The sequence below is a fragment of the Capsicum annuum genome, chromosome 3, assembly GCF_002878395.1.
Source record: "Capsicum annuum cultivar UCD-10X-F1 chromosome 3, UCD10Xv1.1, whole genome shotgun sequence".
NCBI lineage: Eukaryota > Viridiplantae > Streptophyta > Magnoliopsida > Solanales > Solanaceae > Capsicum > Capsicum annuum.
The window spans coordinates 6,832,691-6,852,284 of record NC_061113.1 but is presented as its reverse complement, the minus strand read 5'-3'; the positions used below and the strand labels follow the sequence as shown (position 1 = coordinate 6,852,284).

At 34.5% G+C, this 19,594-nt stretch overlaps 1 protein-coding gene across 1 annotated transcript; it reads left to right on the top strand.

The window, feature by feature from the left end:
- Nucleotides 1-460: 460 nt before the first annotated feature.
- On the top strand, nt 461-5,837 carry LOC107853542. Its single transcript, XM_047408974.1, has 8 exons — nt 461-817; nt 1,477-1,543; nt 2,306-2,402; nt 2,534-2,626; nt 2,955-3,255; nt 3,362-3,698; nt 4,083-4,849; nt 4,996-5,837. The coding sequence occupies exons 1-7, from the start codon at nt 700-702 to the stop codon at nt 4,216-4,218; spliced, it is 1,149 nt and encodes a 382-aa protein (XP_047264930.1). The 5' UTR covers nt 461-699; the 3' UTR covers nt 4,219-4,849; nt 4,996-5,837.
- The last annotated feature ends 13,757 nt before the right edge of the window (nt 5,838-19,594 follow it).

Here is a 19,594-nt window from a genome sequence, read left to right as displayed (position 1 = left end):
AGTTGAGGGGTTTAAGTGAATTTTTCAAACAAGTTTGAGGATATATATACCGTAAAGCAATATAAAACATGTGGAAAAGATCAAGTGAAGAAGAAAGGAAAAGGAAGAATGACTTAGGACTGGTTTAACAATAGATTGTTCAAAGTAGTTTTTGAAAAAAAAAATTGACGAATAATATTTGATCATATAATTTATCGTTATATGTTAAATATTTTTGACAAATAATCTAAAGAGCCAAAATTCGTATTTTGAAAATTTTTAAAAGTAAAATATATTTTCTAAATATTACTATGACCAATACATTGTAAAACTTCACCTAAAAATCACTTGTCAAAACATTTAAAAATTTATATTGAAACAGTAGCTTAATGAAATTGAACCATCTGGCCCTTCCTGTCCCCTATGTAAAGTATCAGACCCCACATGAAATTTAACTGTCTTCTCCTTTGAAAATTCTTTACACAGTCATGGGGACGTGGGGGCGTGTATAAATATATGATATAACAATATAAATTTTTTATTCTTAGCTTAATCTTTTTGTTTTGGTTAAGTTAGTGACTAGTAGTAGTAATTAATTAAGATGTTGGAGCAACATGTAGAAGTTGAGTTGGGTGAAATGGAGTTGGAAATTAGTAGTATCAAGGTTGTTAATCTTTCGATAAGTTCACCTGATTCAACTTGTTGGCAAATTCAGCAGGTATGGAGCCTGATGATATGCTCTATTTTGATTATTCTTTACTTCCTCCTTACCCTATGGAGGACTTCACTCTCTGGAATCACTCTTGGAGTCCTCCTCCTCCTCCTCGTCAAGAATCTGGTTAGTAGCTCTTTTTACCCTTTAAATTTGATCCATATATTGTCTGTCATTTCGGATCCTGTGTATAGCGGGAGCTTTAGTGCACAAGCCTGCTTCTTTTTTTAATCTGTGATTGTGTTTGTTTCACCTGTAAAATTGATTTTTAAGATCGTAGGGAAGTATGTTTTCCAAATTTTGAAAAGTGTGTGTGTGTGTGTTGGCGGGGGGGGGGGGGGGGGGCAGTTGAGTTATGAATTCTCACTAGGGGATTTATTTTAAAGATCTTTACAGTTTACACAAATAGTGGATTCATTGTTCAGTTTCTATCCGATATGCATAGATTATACATGTTTATGTTACTCCCTCCCTTTCAATTTGTTTGGCCTCGTGTAGAAATGCAAGGTAAGGCTGCTTACAATAATATCCCATGCATATCAGGAGCTTTAGCCCACCGGCTGCCTTATTTTGACTTGGCTCAAGGTTTAAGAAAGTAAAAAAAAAGAATGACTTTTGTATCTTGTGTGACTTTTGTAATATCTCAGATGTACCAAAATATTATTTAATCTTGTGGTCTTAAATATGTCACGTGGAAAGTCATGAGAGAAATTTGATTGATCAGAGAAATAAAGATGCAAATACCTTTTTGTACTGATCATAGAAATTTGATTGAAATTTGACAGCAAGAATGAAAAGGGCAGAATTTAAAGCTCATTTTGGTAGGCTAGCATATGAAGCTTTCAGGAAAGCGTGAGTGCTTTACATTTGTGATTTCCTAGTTTATGAATATCAGCAATTTATCCTGATGTCTTATGCCTTGTTGGATTGACCGTTTTGAGATACAGGGAGTGTTTGGTATGAAGTAAAATGTTTTCCTAGTGTCTGGTAAGTAAGTAAAACAATAATATCTCACGAGCATTTATATATAAACTAGAAAAACATTATGTGGGATGGGGTGGGGAGTGGGGGTTCCCATCGAAAGGTGTTCAGATGAACTCCCTACCTTGTATGTAGCTCCGCCCCTGGATGGAGGAGGGTGAAATGGTCAAGAGATTTTGGAAGTTACATATGGAACTTGTTTTCCCTACTTCCATTAGGGAAATCATTTTCTTCATTTTTAACGAGCTTATCTTCCTAAAGAAAATATTTTGACAAGCCAAACATGGGAAAATGTTTTTTCTCCATATCAAACACACCCACAATGTTTAATTTTTCTCATAGTTTTTAGGACTACTCATGCTTGTTTGAATTGTCACCAGATAGATTTTCTCTCATTCAAAGGGGAATAAACAAGTAAAAGATCTACATTTGGATTTTTCCTCTGAAATATCAGAATACATCCTTCGAAAAGATAATAGAAACATGAAATCCTTTCTGCTGTTCTAGTTAATAAATCTTGGCCTACATTGGTCACTCTAAGAATGTTTTCATTTCTAAGATTGGAGTTAAGAACCTGATGTAATTGTTATCTGATTTTCTTTCACTTCAACAACATTTGTGCTTCTCTTATAGCTGGAGGACATGTGTGGCGTTATATAGAAGGAGAAGGAGAAAAAATATCCTTGATGTGAGGTTTGAAGAAAAGGCATATACTGGTGGTACGAGTCAGGTATGCAGTTGCCTCATATTCCTGTCTATTTCTGGAATATGCTTATTAGCATGGATATTCGTGTATGATCATTTCCGTTGTTGTTTAGTATAATTGCTTACGCTATTGCCAATATGAATTTTTGCTCCAAGGTGTCTCTGTCAATACTGAGTATGGAGACAAAATCTGAAAATCCTGTCTGCTGCAAACCAGTGCAAATAGTAGATGAAAGCCCGAAATTCCAGGTATTATATAAAACTCCATCTAGCTTGTTACATTAATTTTCTTCAATTTGATTTATTGGGATCGTCCATTGTGTATATTAATGTGACTGATCTTAATACCTTATTCTGTCAAAAAGTATTGGATATCAGTTTATGTAGTTAGGTCCTTGCAAATATATTGTAATCTTGAGAGATATAAACTGCAATTCTATTATCAGATTTCAGATATGGATGTCATGGTTCAATCTGGACTCCTACTGATGAACTTTGAGCATTAAAAGACTTTTGTTACATTGATTAACTGTTTACTGAAAGAGTGATTAACTGAACTACTGTAAACAAATCGCAGTGTATGCAGTTAGATGCAAAATCTCCAGCAGAAGAGTCTCCACTTCATATTGTACAAAGTCGGGGAGATTGTGCACTGCCCGTTTCATTTCAACAACGATCCATCACAGAACATGTAAACCTGAAGAGGAAAGTTGATACTGGCCCTTCAGGTCAGGACGTTACCATCTTCGAATTATGCAACAAGCAGAAAATGAACAAGAAATACAAAAAGACTTGGAGAATTGGTGATTCAGTTAGTTTAGAGGATCTTAAAGAGCAGTTTGGAAAGAAACGTGAAGAGGCTGCAGAAAGCCTTAATGGTAAGCTTCCTGTTGGAACTTCAGAATAAGCTTTTTTTCTTGTGTTTTCTCTTCAAGAGGTGGTAGTAAAGAGTGGTTATCTTATTTTGACATCTTGTTTTTACAGTTAGTATCTCCACATTTAAGCGAATTTGTCGGGAACGTGGAATCTCCCGGTGGCCGTCTTCCAAAATAAAGAGAGAAAGGCTGCATATAACCAAAGGCCTAACTGCATTGGCATCTACCTTTTCAGTCAAATCCAATCAGCAGAAATCACAGAGTTCGAATTTATCAGTAAATGATGAAAAATCAAATGGCAATCTGCTAGAAAAGAATGAAGACAGTGCGACAGGGGCGTTCTATTTTTCGCAACACCGTTGCTTGGCAGTCGCGCACACACAACACAACTTCAGCCACAACACACACAATGCGCAGTCTAAACAATTAGACACAAATGCAGAAACGTAAAACACTCAATCATTTACAGGAACCACGTTCCAAACCTTTATATTTCTCTCAGAATTGAAAAGGAAGTGTCACATGAAATTGTCAAAGGCATACACTCAACACACACTGTTTTCTGGATGCCTTTACAATTTCCTGCAACACATTTAAATACTGCACAAGCAGTTACAACAGTTGCAACTTAGGACACATGGCAGCCTGTCATTGGACAAGGCTGCATGCTCCTCACATGACATAACAAAACTGATCTAAACACTATCTGAAAATACACAGGTTACAACATTCAAAATTCATACACAATAACTACCCCATGTGATTAGTACATGGGCAGCTTTGCCCTTTTAGTTAATTTTGCTAATGCTAACACACTTAGTCATTTTCAGCTTCTCAGCACTTAGTCCTTCCGTCTTTGCCTTGTCAAGCATCTCAGCCATGCCTCGCCTTGCCAGCATCATGTCTTGCCAATGTCATGTTTGCGCCTGTGCCTGTGCCTGCGCCATGCCATTGCTTGCTCCATGAAGCTGTCTTAGCCATGTCACAGCTTAGGCCACGCCAATGCCTATGCTGCGACTCCGCCTCGATCATGCCTGCGTCCAAGTCTGCTTCCATGCCTGTGCCATGCCAACACCTGCGCTTCGCCAGTGTCGATGTCATGCCAGTGCCATGCCATATTACTGCTGCACGCATGCCCTCGCAGGTGCCATGCGCCTGTCGTTGTCTCAAGTGTCCAAGGCAGCCTTGCCATCACTCTAGCATACCTTGGTCTAACACATTGCTTGTCTTTGGCACATGTCAAGGCCGATGCGCACCTTGACATGGCCTTGTAAGCCATCAAGCCTTAGACTGAGGGTCTAACAGACAGTGTGACAGGGAAAACATTATGATTCAAGTGGAAGACTCATCCAATCAAGAACTCGTGTACATACCACAGGAATTTGGGCCTGCCTGTGCTAGTCTCATCCCTGATGTTCCCACTATACTATCTCGGTTACCTCAAGAAAGAATGCCAGCTGAAGATGCTACACAATTAATTTCTTCTGCACCTGGCCAACAGGGGGAACGTATTGCAAGACAAATAGAGATGACTAGTGATCTCTCTGTTGAAGACTCGTCATCATGCGATTCCAGAAATGTTTCAGAGCCAATTCAGGTAAGCTTACGGAGTACAAATTATAGTACTATAGTTTTCTTGAAACCGAGAATTAGCAGTTCCAGACAAGTTTCTTTTATATAACCATCTTTCCGGTTATGCTTCAAGGATAGTTGATGTATACGTTAAGCTCTACTTGTCATCAGGATCATGCCATTGTGGATTCTACTCGTATGGAGGTTCAACCTTTGCTTGAATCAGTATCAACTCGGCCATTCAACTCATTTTCCTGCAATGAGAACACCGCAAAGAACACAAAGCTGCTTTTCAACAATTTGATCGTCTTAACTCTGGAAGATCTAATCGACCCTGAAAACGAAACTTCCATGACTAAAGCATTGCCCATCCTAGCAGACAACCTCTCTTTGTTCTCTGAAGAACAAGCCGAACAAATACTTGAACTCTCAGTCGATTTTCAGGCACTCGTGCATAGCTGGAGACGGTATTCTCAATCCCAAGGGTGCAGTCAAAAGTCCTTAGCTGAAACGGAGAAAATTAGAGATTTGGCGGAGACATCAGTGAAAGATGAAAAGTCTTAATGTCAGATACGAAGAACTCGAAAGAAAGGAACAGCAGCTGATGGCACAATTGGAAGCAGTGCAGAAAGAGAAGGCGGGGATAGGTGAACAAAGGAATGAAAAATCCAAGCAGACCAGACACTTGGTTTCTTTGGCAGAAGAGAAAACAGCTAGTACCACCAAAGAGAAACACATGATGAAAATAGCCGCTACCAAGCTGAACAACTTAGTTGATCAATGGACTAAAATACAATCTTTCTTTATCTAGATTACCTAGTAAAACTCAATCAGGTTCCACAATGTTTGTCACTTATTTCATAATATTTCATCCTTGTAGTTGTACTAAGAGAGAACCTTTATTCAAGGTCCACAGCTATGCAAATGTTTTCCATCTTGAGAGATTGAAAATGTTGTAAGAAAAACATTTGGCTGAAGGCATTTCTAAGATTGGAGTTAAGAACCTGATGTAATTGTTGTCTGATTTTCTTTCACTTCAACAACATTTGTGCTTCTCTTATGCTAGGATGGAAGAATTAATAAGAAAGGTAGTAAAAGAGGAAATAAAAGGATTTACAAGGAGATGTTGGGAGAAACTTGTAAAGCAACAAAATATCATTGATATTAAGTGACAGATTAGTGACAAATTTCTTTGGTAATTCCTGTTATTTTAAATAATCATAAATTAAATCGTTATTAATATCTATATCTATAATCTATAATATATTAAAAATGTGAAGGGCTGATTTGAACTTTTTGTCCTTCAAGTCTACAAAATTGTCTTTTCACTATTTTTTTTAATTTATTATTTAATTATTTTTATTATATTAACTAAACTCCTAAAATATATGAAAGAAGAATTAATTAATATTTTTCCTAAAATAAAATAGAAAAATACTTCTAAAATAGATCTTTCTATTTCATTACTTGAATTCAAATAAAAAAAGAAAGAAGACAAAATAGAACCAAATTTAAAACCCAACTTTAACGTCCGAAATTGAAAAGGAAAAAGAAAGATAAAATTCAAATTAGTAACGTTTAATACAAAATTGAACCAAATTAAAAACGGAACTTTAGTATCTAGAAAAGAAAAGAAAAGAAAAAAGACTAAAATTCCTATAAGTAAAGTTTAGTTTATTTGGAACTCATATTATTTTAATATTAATAAATAATATATGGAATCTATATCTATAATCTATATCTATAATATATTAAAAGTGTGAAGACCCGTGATTTGAACTTTTTGTCTTTCATTAAAAAACTTTCTTTAGACAAAATTATCTTTTCACTATTTTCTTCAATTTATTATTTAATTATTTTTTATTATATTAACTAGACTCCTAAAATATATGGGACTCCTAAAATATATGGAAGACCAATCAATTAATATTTTTCTTTGTACTGATTAATTACAAAAATACTCCTAAAATAGGATAGAAAAATACTCCTAAAATAGGACTCTATTAAGAAAATATTTTTATGAATATTGAGATGCACGTTAAACTAGAGAAGAAATCGGTTTACCTATTGAAAAAAATATGATTGATGTGCATCTAACTTAATTCAGTTGCATGTCTAGATTGGTGGATGCTTAATTTCCTAACCCTCAACTTCTTTACTGTTTTGTCAACATAATAGAATTCAACGTGTGTATTTATATATATCTTCTTTATTTTCATTCAAGTCATTCTTTAGGGTCAAAATTTTTGCTCAGACAAGAATTATTTTCATCAAAATTGAAGCTTTGTGATCACTATTGTGTTATTTTGTTGTAGTTTACAACCGTAGATGAATCTACAGGTGGTAGATGAATGTCGGTCAGTTTTGACGAATTTGTTAGATAAAGGTTAGATTTAATTGTATTATATTTATATATCTATTTTGAGAATTTTTTTGTGTAAAGGTTAAGTTTAATTATATTATTTTGATATCTCTATTATCGTATTATTTTATTATAGTTTACAGGTGGTAGATGAGTGTCAGACGACTCTGAGGAAATTTTTGTGTAAATGTTAGATTTAATTATATTGTTTTGATGTCTCTATCATTGTATTATTTTGTTGTAATTTACAGGTGGTGGATGAATGTTGGTCAGCTTTGACAAATTTTTTTGGTAAATGTTCGCTTGAATTAAATAAATTCTCAAAAAGATGTTGAATTTAATTATTGTATTCAACTTTATTATTTAAACAAATATCATATTTAGTGTAACGTTTGAACTCAATAAAGTGAGGAACACGCGAAAGGTGCGTACACCTAAACTTGTAATAATAAAGACGTCTACGATATTAATTTTTTTTTTAATTACGATATTAAATATCAATCCTAAACATAAGGCTATTTCATTAATCTATAATCTATATCTTTAATATATAATCTATATCTATAATCTATAATCTATCTATATCTATAATCTATAATATATTAAGAGTGTGAAAACCCTTAGAAAAGTGATTTGAACTTTTTACCCTTAATTAAAAATCTCCTTAATAGACAAAATTGTCTTTTCACTATTTTTTTAAAATTATTACTTAATTTTATTAGGTTAACTAATTTAATTTATGAGTCCTTTTAAATGTAGGATTTATTAGGAATAAAATTAGTTTCGGTATAAAACTCAATTAATTTTCTTCAATTTAGGTAAATTAATTTTCCTTACCTATTTTAACAAGGCATTAGTTGTTGTAATTTTTTTTACTAGACTATTTTTGTCAACATAATAAAATTTAACGTGTGCGTGTGTGTGTATATATATATATATCTTTGTTTTCATTCAAGTCATTTTTTAGTGTCAAAATTTTTCCTCAGACAAGAACTATTTCATCAAAACTGAAGCTTTGTGATCATTATTGTATTATTTTGTTGTAGTTTATAGGCCATAGATGAATTTATAGGTGGTAGATGAATGTTGGTCGGCTTTGAAATTTTTTTAAGTAAGGTTTTGTTTAATTATATTATTTTTATATCTCTGTTTTGATATTTTTTTGGTGTAAATGTAAAGTTTAGTTGTATTATTTGATATCTCTATTATCAAATTTTTTTGTTGTAGTTTACAAATGGTAGATGAGTGTTGGATGACTTTGAGGAAACTTTTATGTAAATGTTAGATTTAATTATATTGTTTTGATGTCTTTATTATCGTATTGTTTTGTTGCAGTTTACAGGTGGTAGATGAATGTCAATCGGCTTTGAGAATTTTTTTTTGATAAAAGTAAGGTTTAATTAAATGGATTCTCCAAAAGTTGTTGAATTTAATTATTGTATTCATCTTTATTATTTAAACAAATATTCTAACGTTTGAACTCAAAAGTGAGGTACACGCACGAGGTGCGTAAACCTAAACTAGTATAAGTAATTAATATAATATTATCCTTTTTAACAAATAAAGAAAGAACAAACCTGAGTCACAGGTTCATTAGGTTTGGCCACTTGATGAATATTTCTTGCAGCAACAACATGGACAAGCACAAGTACAAACACAAATATTATATTCCAACTTGCCATTTTCTTCACTCTTAACTACCCTTCTCTCTCTCACACACACAACCACTTGATGAATATTTCTTGCAGTGACAACATAGACAAGTACAAGTACAAACACAAACATTATATTCCAACTTGCCATTTTCTTCACACTTAACTACCCCTCTCTCTCTCACACACACACACAAGAAAAAATATAGTAAGTTTTTACTTCTGCAGTTCTTTGTATGGTAAGGTCCCCAAATGTCTACATGAATCAATTCAAAACAAATTGAACTTTTAATAGTGCTAGTGGAAAAGGACATCTTGTTTAATCAGCTCAAGGAAAAATGATACATTTGAGATACTATGAGCTATATCTTGTAAACTAGATGGTAATAGTTTCTTGAGAAATGATATAGAGGTATGTCTAAGCCTCATATGCCAGAGGCTAATATCTGATTTGTCTTTTGTAGAGGATTCTGAATGTTGTGCTGCTAAACTGACATTTTGATCATTGTTGGCATGCTGATTTAGCAAAATGTATAAGTCATCCTTCTTTACCAATCTCCTTCACCCTCCCATTGAAGAGATTCTGAAAAGACAGAAGTCAGGATTAAAGGTAGCATAACATTACAATTCCCTAGTTAAAATGTATGCTTGGTCTTGCATTCTCAAATTTCATAGTTTTCATGCATTCATATTCAGTTATCTCATGTTATTCAGTTAGTCCTTATTTCATTTGTACAGTACCCCATTCATATCAGTCTAACCTCATCTCACATATCAGTACATTCAAAGTACTGAGTGCATACTCTTTTTTTTTTTGCGCTATGTTGTCTCATATCATAGGTTCGAACGCACAGTTTCCTGACCACGCTTAGACAGTTCAGTGTACCAGCAGCAGTAGTGGTGAGTCCTCATCCATCAAGGGCAGGATTGATTATTTCGGTTATTTCAGTAGTTTCGTATTTTCAGTCAGTCGGAGTTAGTTGGTGATACAAGAACAACAACGGAAGGCACGAAACACACTCCAAATCAATCCACAATCTTAAGGATTCAAGGACCAAGATGGAGACCACTCTCGGATTCACTATCAACAAGAAGAATGCAAGATACAATGGTGTATATAACACCAAAAACAGATACAAAACGTGAGGAACAAGATGAATAACAATAACACAAGTTTTGGATTCAATAAAGGACTTAAAATAGTCCACTACACAAGATGACAACAACAAAATTAAAGAATAGATAGTGAGACCAAGATTATTACAAGATTAAGAACTAAAGAGTGTATTAAACTCAAAAACCCCTAATGAATGTAATAATCAAACCCACACTCTTACGGTGACCGTCAAGGGAATCAGCTCACCTCAAGATCCACCATTTCCAAGCAAAGATCAATACTAGCTTTTCCAAACCCTAACTAAGACTAAGTGTTTTACTCTTAAGAGAGAGGATTTTTAATGTTTCAATCTTTCATCTTTCATAAACTAAAGAGAAAAGACCTAAAATGTACTACTTATAGTATATTACAAAAGTAGACAAAAAAACCACATTACCCTTAATGACCAAGGGTAGCCTTGGTGTTTTGGAAGACAATATAAATTGATCAAAATGCCCTTAAGTCTAAGTGACCAAAATGCCCTTAGTAAAGGGAATCAAAATCGTGAACCAACAAAGGTGGTCCAAACCCGAGAGTCCTTAAGTCTTCAAGGCTCCAAGCAATCTTCCACACTCGGGTTTGATCAATGGTAGGCTCCAAACGTCCACTCCAAGTATGATCCCGTGCCCTCTATGCGACCAAAGCTTGATTCTTCACATAGTGACGTTGAATGATGTTGTCAAAAGCTAAGGCAACCATTATTCTTATATCATCCTCCTCTTCTTGAAAAGGATTCAACCTCGAATCTAAACCTTGCAAAATCGAAGAGAGGGCAAACAAATACAAACTCCTCATGGCATGAGGGTTAGCGTTAGCACAACAAATCATCTCAGCATGCCAAGGTTGCACATATTTTAAATATAACCGAGGATCCTTTGAATTAAATAAAAAATCTCAATAAAAGGTGCACAAAGGATTTGGTTACAGGAATCACCAAGAGATAAAGAAACTACATAGGTCCTAATGGTATTAAATAATCTACAAGGTAGAACTTCCTTCATCTTATGAGCCATAAGACACCATTGCTTCTTTATCTCGTCAAAAGAACACACCAAGGGGGTGTTTCGATTGGTTCTAAAGTCCATAAAATCCATATAGCATTATCATACACACACATGGACAGACCAACAAACTTCCTACCTCAACATAAAACAAATCCAAAACTAGCTTGGACATCATCATAGGCAAATAAGTAGCATAGGAAAGAATCACATGCAAAGGAATTCACGGGTGAAGAATAAGTATTTAAACACATACACATTCTTTCCTTTAAACAACTAGTCAACTTGGCATCCACAAGTTGGAATTCATGCAATTTAGGCAAAAATATGTCAAACAAGGATGCACATTTAGGAATATTCCCCAAGGAGTCAATGACACATTTGTCCTCGGGTTTTCAAGAAGGATTACACATTCCTTATCCATAATAGTACTCTTGTCTTTCAAAAAGAGATTTCCATCTTTAGGAGGAATCTTGTCACACCATAGTAGGTTAGCATATCGGCTATAGCTTCCAAGACAAGTCATGCCTTCATTTTCACCACTAGGCTCATTATGAGTGTTTATATCATCTTCAAATAAGACATTATACCTAAAAAGAGCATGATCTATTTCATAGGCAGATTCGGAACAAACACATTCAGCACTCTCTAAAATCTCAATATCACGTTTTAAAGAGATTTCAAGTACAAGATTATCCCAAGAATAACTCTCGGGTTCACTCCCCTTTTGTTGACCAACTTTTTCAAATACTTGACTCACTTGATTTCGATTAATCACATCACACACATACTCAAGTGGTGGGCAATTTTCACAAATAGGTTGATCAACACATATTACACAAGACAATGTACTTTCGTTCAACATATAGGCTTCAACACTAGGTGGACATAAATCGATCTTACAAGAAGAGTCAATTTGGTCATCAATAGGATTAACTAGTGTATCCACACTCACAACATGTACATCATTAAAAAAAGGCAAAGAATCATTAGACTCACAAGTAAGTAATCTACTACTTACACTTAATAGGCTATTATACACACAATTATCATTCACATGCACAAAAGTGTAAGAGTTAGCTATTTTACCTTGAAGTTCTTGAGTCGACTCTCCTTTGCCGTGTTGTGAAGGTCCTCCATAAGTTTGGGAAACAACTTCACTTTGGCATTGATATCCATCACTTGCCATGTCGGTATCTACACAAGTGTCCTTAGAAATAGGAGGACAAATAATGTTAGCTCGGTTTGGTGGCAATCTCCTCGCTTCGCTCCACATAACCTCTCATTTTTTCCACTCTTGGATTACCACCTTGCACACCCTTAATCATCTCAATCTTTTTTCTCTCATAAGCATTCGAATTGGAGTAAGTATTCACTTCTCTTTGTAGCTCGGGCAACATATATGTCATGAGGTGATTTTCCCACCAGTCTCTTACAATATTAGGCCAATTTTGCATATTTGGAACTCTATGTTGTGCAAACCAATCAGCACCTAAGCATACATGACCATATGACAATGGAAGAACATCACACCACACCTCCTCATGGTACTCAAATTGGGAGAAGACAATTTTGACCCTTTCGATAACCTTAAACCCGTCCAAGAAGTATGGAACAAGTAAAGGCTTGGAAAACAACCCCAAGTAGTCAACCATGGATGAAACGATGTATTTTCTATAGTACCTATCATTTAACATAACGAGGAAGCTTTGTATCCGACAAATGGTCACATTTTCGGAGTGTACACTCCTTCTTGGATCAACATTGTAAAGGACACGAGTACCCCTCGGTTTTGGAGATGCATACCCTCTTCTTCTTATTGAAAAACCTCCACTAGAGCTAGTATAACCATTCACACTATACCGATATCGATAAGAAGTACTACAAGGTGGAGAATATGAATCTTCACACTCCTCACGTGTACTTTCATCATAGCTCTCATAAGCTTTGCGAACGAAAGGGTTATACTTAACACCAAATCTAGGTTTGGAGTGAGAAGTATAGGACTCTTCACATGACCCAACGTCATCATAAGATCCATCACGAGGTCCTACATCATCTCCAAAGTCACCATAAGCACTAGGTACTTCATTCACCTCATTTTCTCCCTAAAAATAGTAACTTTCAAATCTGCCCAAGTTTCGATCATGGATATTTTCATAGCCTCCGCAGTCTTTCTCAACTTCGTAGCCATAAAACCCCTCACTAAAATCATAGTCTCCCATGTTGTAGTCACAATAATCCCCGGCTATCGAAGATATATTTCTCTTATATCACCTTTTGAACCTACAAAATGAACAAACAAGATTAGTAGTAAAAGCTCCTCACCAACACTCGTATTAACTCACTTTTTTGATCCTCACAATTGGAGCGGCGAATATTAAAAGTTGCTTATACTCCCGTAGTCAATAAGATGTCAATTCTACTTGACGGCCGGAATGGATTCTTGCTTGATCGACTCAAGAAACAAAACAAAATTTACTTAAGAACTTGAAACAAAGAAGTTACTACGAGTTAAAAATGAGAAAAGCGCACAAATAACGAAGACACGAAGAAACGGATTCAATAATTAATCTACGACTAAGTAGGTGATTACTAGTTGTTAATTAATTCTAGAATCAAGACATGAAACTAAAGAAGCAATAAGATGAAACAAAGAATCTAAAATTTTGAGCTCGAAAATATTATGTGAACAGTAGCAGTAATGACGTGGCAGCCACATATTGGTTTGGTTTTATCAAGTGGTTATTCTCAAAGGTTCAAGTCTTGGTCAAAAATTAATTTAGATTGGTGGAATTTGTTTTAGGAGAAAAAATAAGTATTAGAACCTTTTTCAATTTTCAAGACTTTAACTTTTATTGTACTTCTCCTTAAAACATGGACCCTTGTTTCATGGAAGGTGGTTGAGATGTGATGTAAAGCCTTTTGGTGGTTGGGGGTCTTTCAAGACTAACAATTCTTCACCTTTCCCTCCTCACCTTTATAGATCTAGCATTCACTTTATTAAGGTTGGGAAGAACATCAAGAACACTTCAACAATCACCAAGAATAATAAAAAATAATTACCAAGATCCACAATACAACCACACGGCCAACTCCAAGACAACAATGTTTTCACATGGCCAAGACTACAAAACCACCAACAATGGCCTAGTCTCTTTAGTGTTGCATTTCAGTTTTTTTTTTTTAACAAAAGATGAAGGTTGTAAAGAACTTCAAGAACAACAACAATATTCTTTTCAACAAAAACAACCACACACATGGCCAAGTCAAGTTTGTCAACAACAATGTCTACCACACGACCTTACTTGTTCACAATAACATCAATCTTTAAAGCTCAAATCTAGATCGACTCGAAGTGTCAGTGAAGAATAAAACTAACACCACAAACACACAAGACAAATAAAGACTCCTAGACCTAGAATCCAGAGAAAATATCAGCCAAGAACACCACAAGAGCACAATTTTCGGCCAAGAACACAAAATGGACTGATTGCTATTTTTCTGGAATTTTCAGATTTCTACTTTTTTTTTTGTTTTTTCAAGTGAACTAGCCCAAGATTTGATCTTGTAGGAATAAGATCAAGCCATGCTCTGATACCAAATGATACAAGAACAACAACGGAAGGCACGAAACACACTCCAAATCAGTCCACAATCTTAAGAATCCGAGAACCAAGATGGAGATCACTCTCGGATTCACTATCAACAAGAAGAATAAAAGATACAATGGTGTATATAACACCAAAAACAGCTACAAAACATGGGGAACAAGATGAATAACAATAACACAAGTTTCAAATTCAATAAAGGACCCAAAACAGTCCACTACACAAGATGACAACAACAAAAGTAAATGATAGATAGTGAGACCAAGATTATTACAAGATTAAGAACTAAAGAGTGTATTAAACTCAAAAACCCCTAATGAATGTAATAATCAAAACCACACTCTTACGGTGACCGTCAAGGGAATCAGCTCATCTCAAGATCCACCATTTCCAAGCAAAGATCAATACTAGCTTTTCCAAACCCTAACTAAGACTAAGTGTTTTACTCTTAAGAGAGAGGATTTTTAATGTTTCAATCCTTCATCTTTCATAAACTAAAGAGAAAAGATCTAAAATGTACTACTTATAGTATATTACAAAAGTAGACAAAAAAACCACATTACCCTTAATGACCAAGGGTAGCCTTGGTGTTTTGGAAGACAATATGAATTGTCCAAAATGCCCTTAAGGCTAAGTGACCGAAATTCCCTTAGTAAAGGGAACCAAAATCGTGAACCAACAAAGGTGGTCCAAACTCGAGAGTCCTTAAGTCTTCAAGGCTCTAAGCAATATTCCACACTCGGGTTTGATTAATGGTAGGCTCCAAACATCCCCTCCAAGTATGACCCCGTGCCCTCCATGCGACCAAAACTTTATTCTTCACATAGTGACTTTGAATGATGTCGTCAAAAGCTAAGGCAACCATTATTCTTGTATCAGTTGGGGGCTTATCCCATCAACTCCTCAGTCATTTAAAGGCTTTTCAAACTTTTAGATAGTCAGTTAGTCAGTTTTATCAGTCTTAACGAAAGTTTCAGACTTGTGAATTCATTCGTATATTCAGTATTCAGACTTTATGGATTTATCAGATGTTTTCCGCACTTATCCATTATTATTATTTTATTCAGTGCTCTCAGCAGGTACCAGCACATGGGTTAGCTAGTGGTCACCTGTGATCGTAAGCATTGTTGTTGCGACTAGGGGGTAACCTCGGGTCGTGACAAAAATTAGTTCCAGAGCCTAAGGTTTTAAAGTTTCCTAGAGAGTCTGAAAGCCACGTTGAGTAGAGTCTTGTGCATGGGTGTGAAGTGTGCTACACTTATGGACAAGAGGATACGAGATGTTTTAGGAAAAGTTTCCCTTCTTTCAGTATTCATATCGTGCGAATGAGCATGAGCTCTATTTAAACTCTCTTTTTAACTCATCCTTCATTCCATTTACAGACTATGCCTCCCAGAAGAAAGAACGGAAGAAGGGATGGGGAGCAACCCATACCTCCACCTGTTCAGGAAGATCCCCTTAATGAATATGTCTCTCCCGCCGAGTTCAGAGATGTTTTCTCTACCTCAGCTCATTCAGTAGCGGCTCAGAACAATTAGCGAGTTGTTGCCCCAGCCAATCCAGTGGCAAATATAGCTGCAACTAGGATTCAGAATTTTACCCGAATGAATCTCACTTCATTTTCAGGATCCAAGTTTGAAGAGGATCCGCAAGAGTTTCTTGATATGGTTCAGAAGGTAACAAATATTATGGGCATCACTTTGAGTGAGAGTGCAGGGTTGGATGCATATCAGTTGCAGGATATAGCTCACACCTAGTTTAAGCAGTGGAAGGAGGACCGTGGTGTTGATGCAGGGCCTGTTGAGTGGGACGCATTTGTCATGGCTTTTCTAAACAGGTTCTTCCCATTAGAGCTGAGGGGAGGGAGGCTAATATTCAGGTGTTCATTAATTTGAAGTAGAGCAGCATGAGTGTAAAGGAGTACTCGCTTAAGTTTACTCAGTTGATCAGGTATGCTCCTAATGTGGTTGCAGATAATAGGTTTAGAATGAGTAAGTTTGTGTCTGATGTTGCTGATAGTGTGGTTAAGAAGTGTAGGACTGTCATGTTAATTAAGGAGATGGACTTATCTAGATTTATGATTCATGCTCAGTAGATTGAGGAAGATAAGCTTAAGGAGAAAGAGAAAGAATAAGATGGCCAGATACATGAATTAGATTTACCATGCATGTATCTCCTGTAAGTTTCTATGGTTCACACGTTGGAAAGAAAATGAGAATTATGTGTGAAAGGCGGCTCAGCTTGGTCTTAGTACTTTGTTGTCCAATTCTCAACATTATATGTGAGAGGTTCAAGTTGGTCCTTCATTATTTTATTTTCTTCATGGTTATGAGTGAAACTGTGAAAGTCTTGTCTTTTTATTGTGTAGGTTCAGCTTTTAGTGCTTGTTACTTTTCTCTTTCTATTTTATTTCTTTCTTCACAAACCTTTGCATTTGAGGGTTCAAAAGGATCAGCATTAATCATCCAAGCAAGAGACTTTAATTTTTTTACCCATAGCATGTATACTGGCTGTTATATTTTTTTTTTTCAGAGTTGAATTTTGCAAATCATGATTGATCATGAAAGTATGAAATTCAATTTCAAGTTCAATTTCGGAATAAAGTTGAATTTTAGTAATTTGAAAAAATGCTAAAATATTAAGTATTTTTCACTTTTTTACTCTACATCACTAACAAAAATTTAAATATATAACTCCACTTTATATTCATAATCAAACACAATCTCCGTTTTCGAAAATTATTTTTTAAGTTACAATTTTCTTGACTAAATGGACCTTTAGTTTGGCAGAGAAATTGTCCAAGGGCTACATGTTGAACCCTAAACGTTTAAGAAAAAAGGAAAAAGAAAAATACGAAGGACCAATTGAACCTTCAACATAACAATTCTTTTTCATTTTTTTTCTTTTAAACATAACAAAAATAATGAAGGACCAAAATTGAACCTTTCACAAGATGAGCAACAACAAGCACCGTATGGCGGTGTCACAATATGATAGTGAGTTCACGCCGCGGCAAATCTAGGATTTATAAAACATAAATACACCAAGAGAAGGTAAAAATGTATTAAATGAGAGTTAATCCCTAGACTTTTAGGTAAATAAAAATATTCGACAAAGTACACCATCTAGTTTTCTTGTAACCTAGGTACCAACAAATAATATTATATATTTGCATAAAACTTAATTTTATGATAAGACCACGGGTTCATTTGCTTATTGATAAATTATATGTATTATAAATATTTAATAATGAATTTAAATATTATTCTATATTACTTTGAGATTATTATAAAAACTTATAACTTTATATTACTTTGAGATCATTATAAAAAATTATAACTTCAAATTTTGAATTCATTTTTGTTATCCCCAATTTATACTTGTCGTAACATACTAATGATGGAATCTGAAGTACATAAAATGTCCTGGTTGTGGTTGAACCTCCAATTTTCTTATGTGAGGAGATTCAAAAAATTATAATTTTCTTTTAAGAAAGAAATCACCCTATTTAATTTGGATGACATATAATTTAAACCATTACCTAAAATCAAAATTAATAATATTTACCTTATTCGGGATAATTTTAGAGATTTTTCTCAGATTTTTAACTTTATGACATTAACTTTCATTGTGATTTAGTGCTAGGAAGTCAGACGTAAAGGGAGGTTCATGAAACTACGACTTATTATTTAATCGTATAAAGTAAATAAAAATTGATGTAAACAACTGTATTAACACCTAAATAGTTGTTTATTCAATTGATTAAACTAAGAATAGTCAGCAGATGTATAATATGTATATACTCTATTTTTACTTTTTTAGTTGTCAAAATTTTCTTCTTAAGAGTCAAACGATATAAACTTTGACCAATAGTATGTAGTTTTCATATTAATATGAAAAAGTTGCAATTCGTAGTACTTTTCATATAATTTTGAATATCTAAATTTTAATTGTAAAATCTTAAATTAATATAATCTAATTTAGCTTTAAAAATTAGTCAAATCGACTCTCAACTCTCGAAAAGCGAAATGTGACAACTAAAAAAAACGGAGCAAGTAATATGATTATATACTCCCTCAATTCCCTTTTATATGCTCGTTTTTCTTCTTAGAGTCAAACTATATAATTTTGACCAACGTTTTAAGATGTATTTCTTAATTAAATTATAAAAAAAAAAAAGAAATTGCATACTAAATACTTTTCATTTAATTTTTAAATACTTAAATTTTAATTTTAAAAATTAATTTAATTTAATTTGACTTTAAAATTTAGTCAAATTGATTCACGAAAATGAAGAAAGTAGAGCTGTTAATACGAGTTGGCCCAGTCTATCCGGGTTAGCCCACACAGGCTTTGAGTTTGACGGGTCAAGCCGGGTTGACCCACACAGGCTTTGAGTTTAACGGGCCAAGGATGGGCCAAAAAACATCAAGCCCACACCATTACTCCATGGGCTGCCTCACGGGCCAACCCACTTTTTCAAAAAATAATATTTTATAATTTAATTTTAGAATGTTAATAAACATAATTATTACCAGACACAATTACATAGTGTTAATACTTGTTAATCAAGTCTCCAACACCCCAAAAAATATTTCTAATAGCTAAATTAAATAACTTTTGACATGATATCCTTCGAACCAAATAAAAATATCAATAAGCAATCTAAATAATTGCATGTATTTAACTTATAGGTTGACCCACGGGCTAATCCAACCTACATTGATCAAGCCCCACAGGCTTATACAGGCCAGACTAAAAAATTCTATTCTTAAATGGACTGCAAAAATTGAAATCCAACTCTATCAAATTACGGGGACGAGCCGGCCCAACGGCCTCACCATGTTGACGGCTCCAGAAGGAAGTATATGAAAAGGAGAGTGTATTATTTTAGTATAGCGGTTGGAAAATGTGTGAAGATCCCCTAATTTAATAATTTAATTGGTTTATTAAGAATTAATATTTTTCAAAGGTCAAATGCCATTCCT

What these genes read in the sequence shown, in the direction of transcription:
- LOC107853542 (XM_047408974.1), top strand. Translation starts at nt 700, where the DNA reads ATGGAGCCTGATGATATGCTCTATTTTGATTATTCTTTACTTCCTCCT. An exon ending in GGCTGCAGAAAGCCTTAATG is followed by an intron (nt 3,256 to 3,361) that starts GTAAGCTTCCTG and finishes TTGTTTTTACAG; the next exon opens with TTAGTATCTCCACATTTAAG. An exon ending in TTAGACACAAATGCAGAAAC is followed by an intron (nt 3,699 to 4,082) that starts GTAAAACACTCA and finishes AGTCATTTTCAG; the next exon opens with CTTCTCAGCACTTAGTCCTT.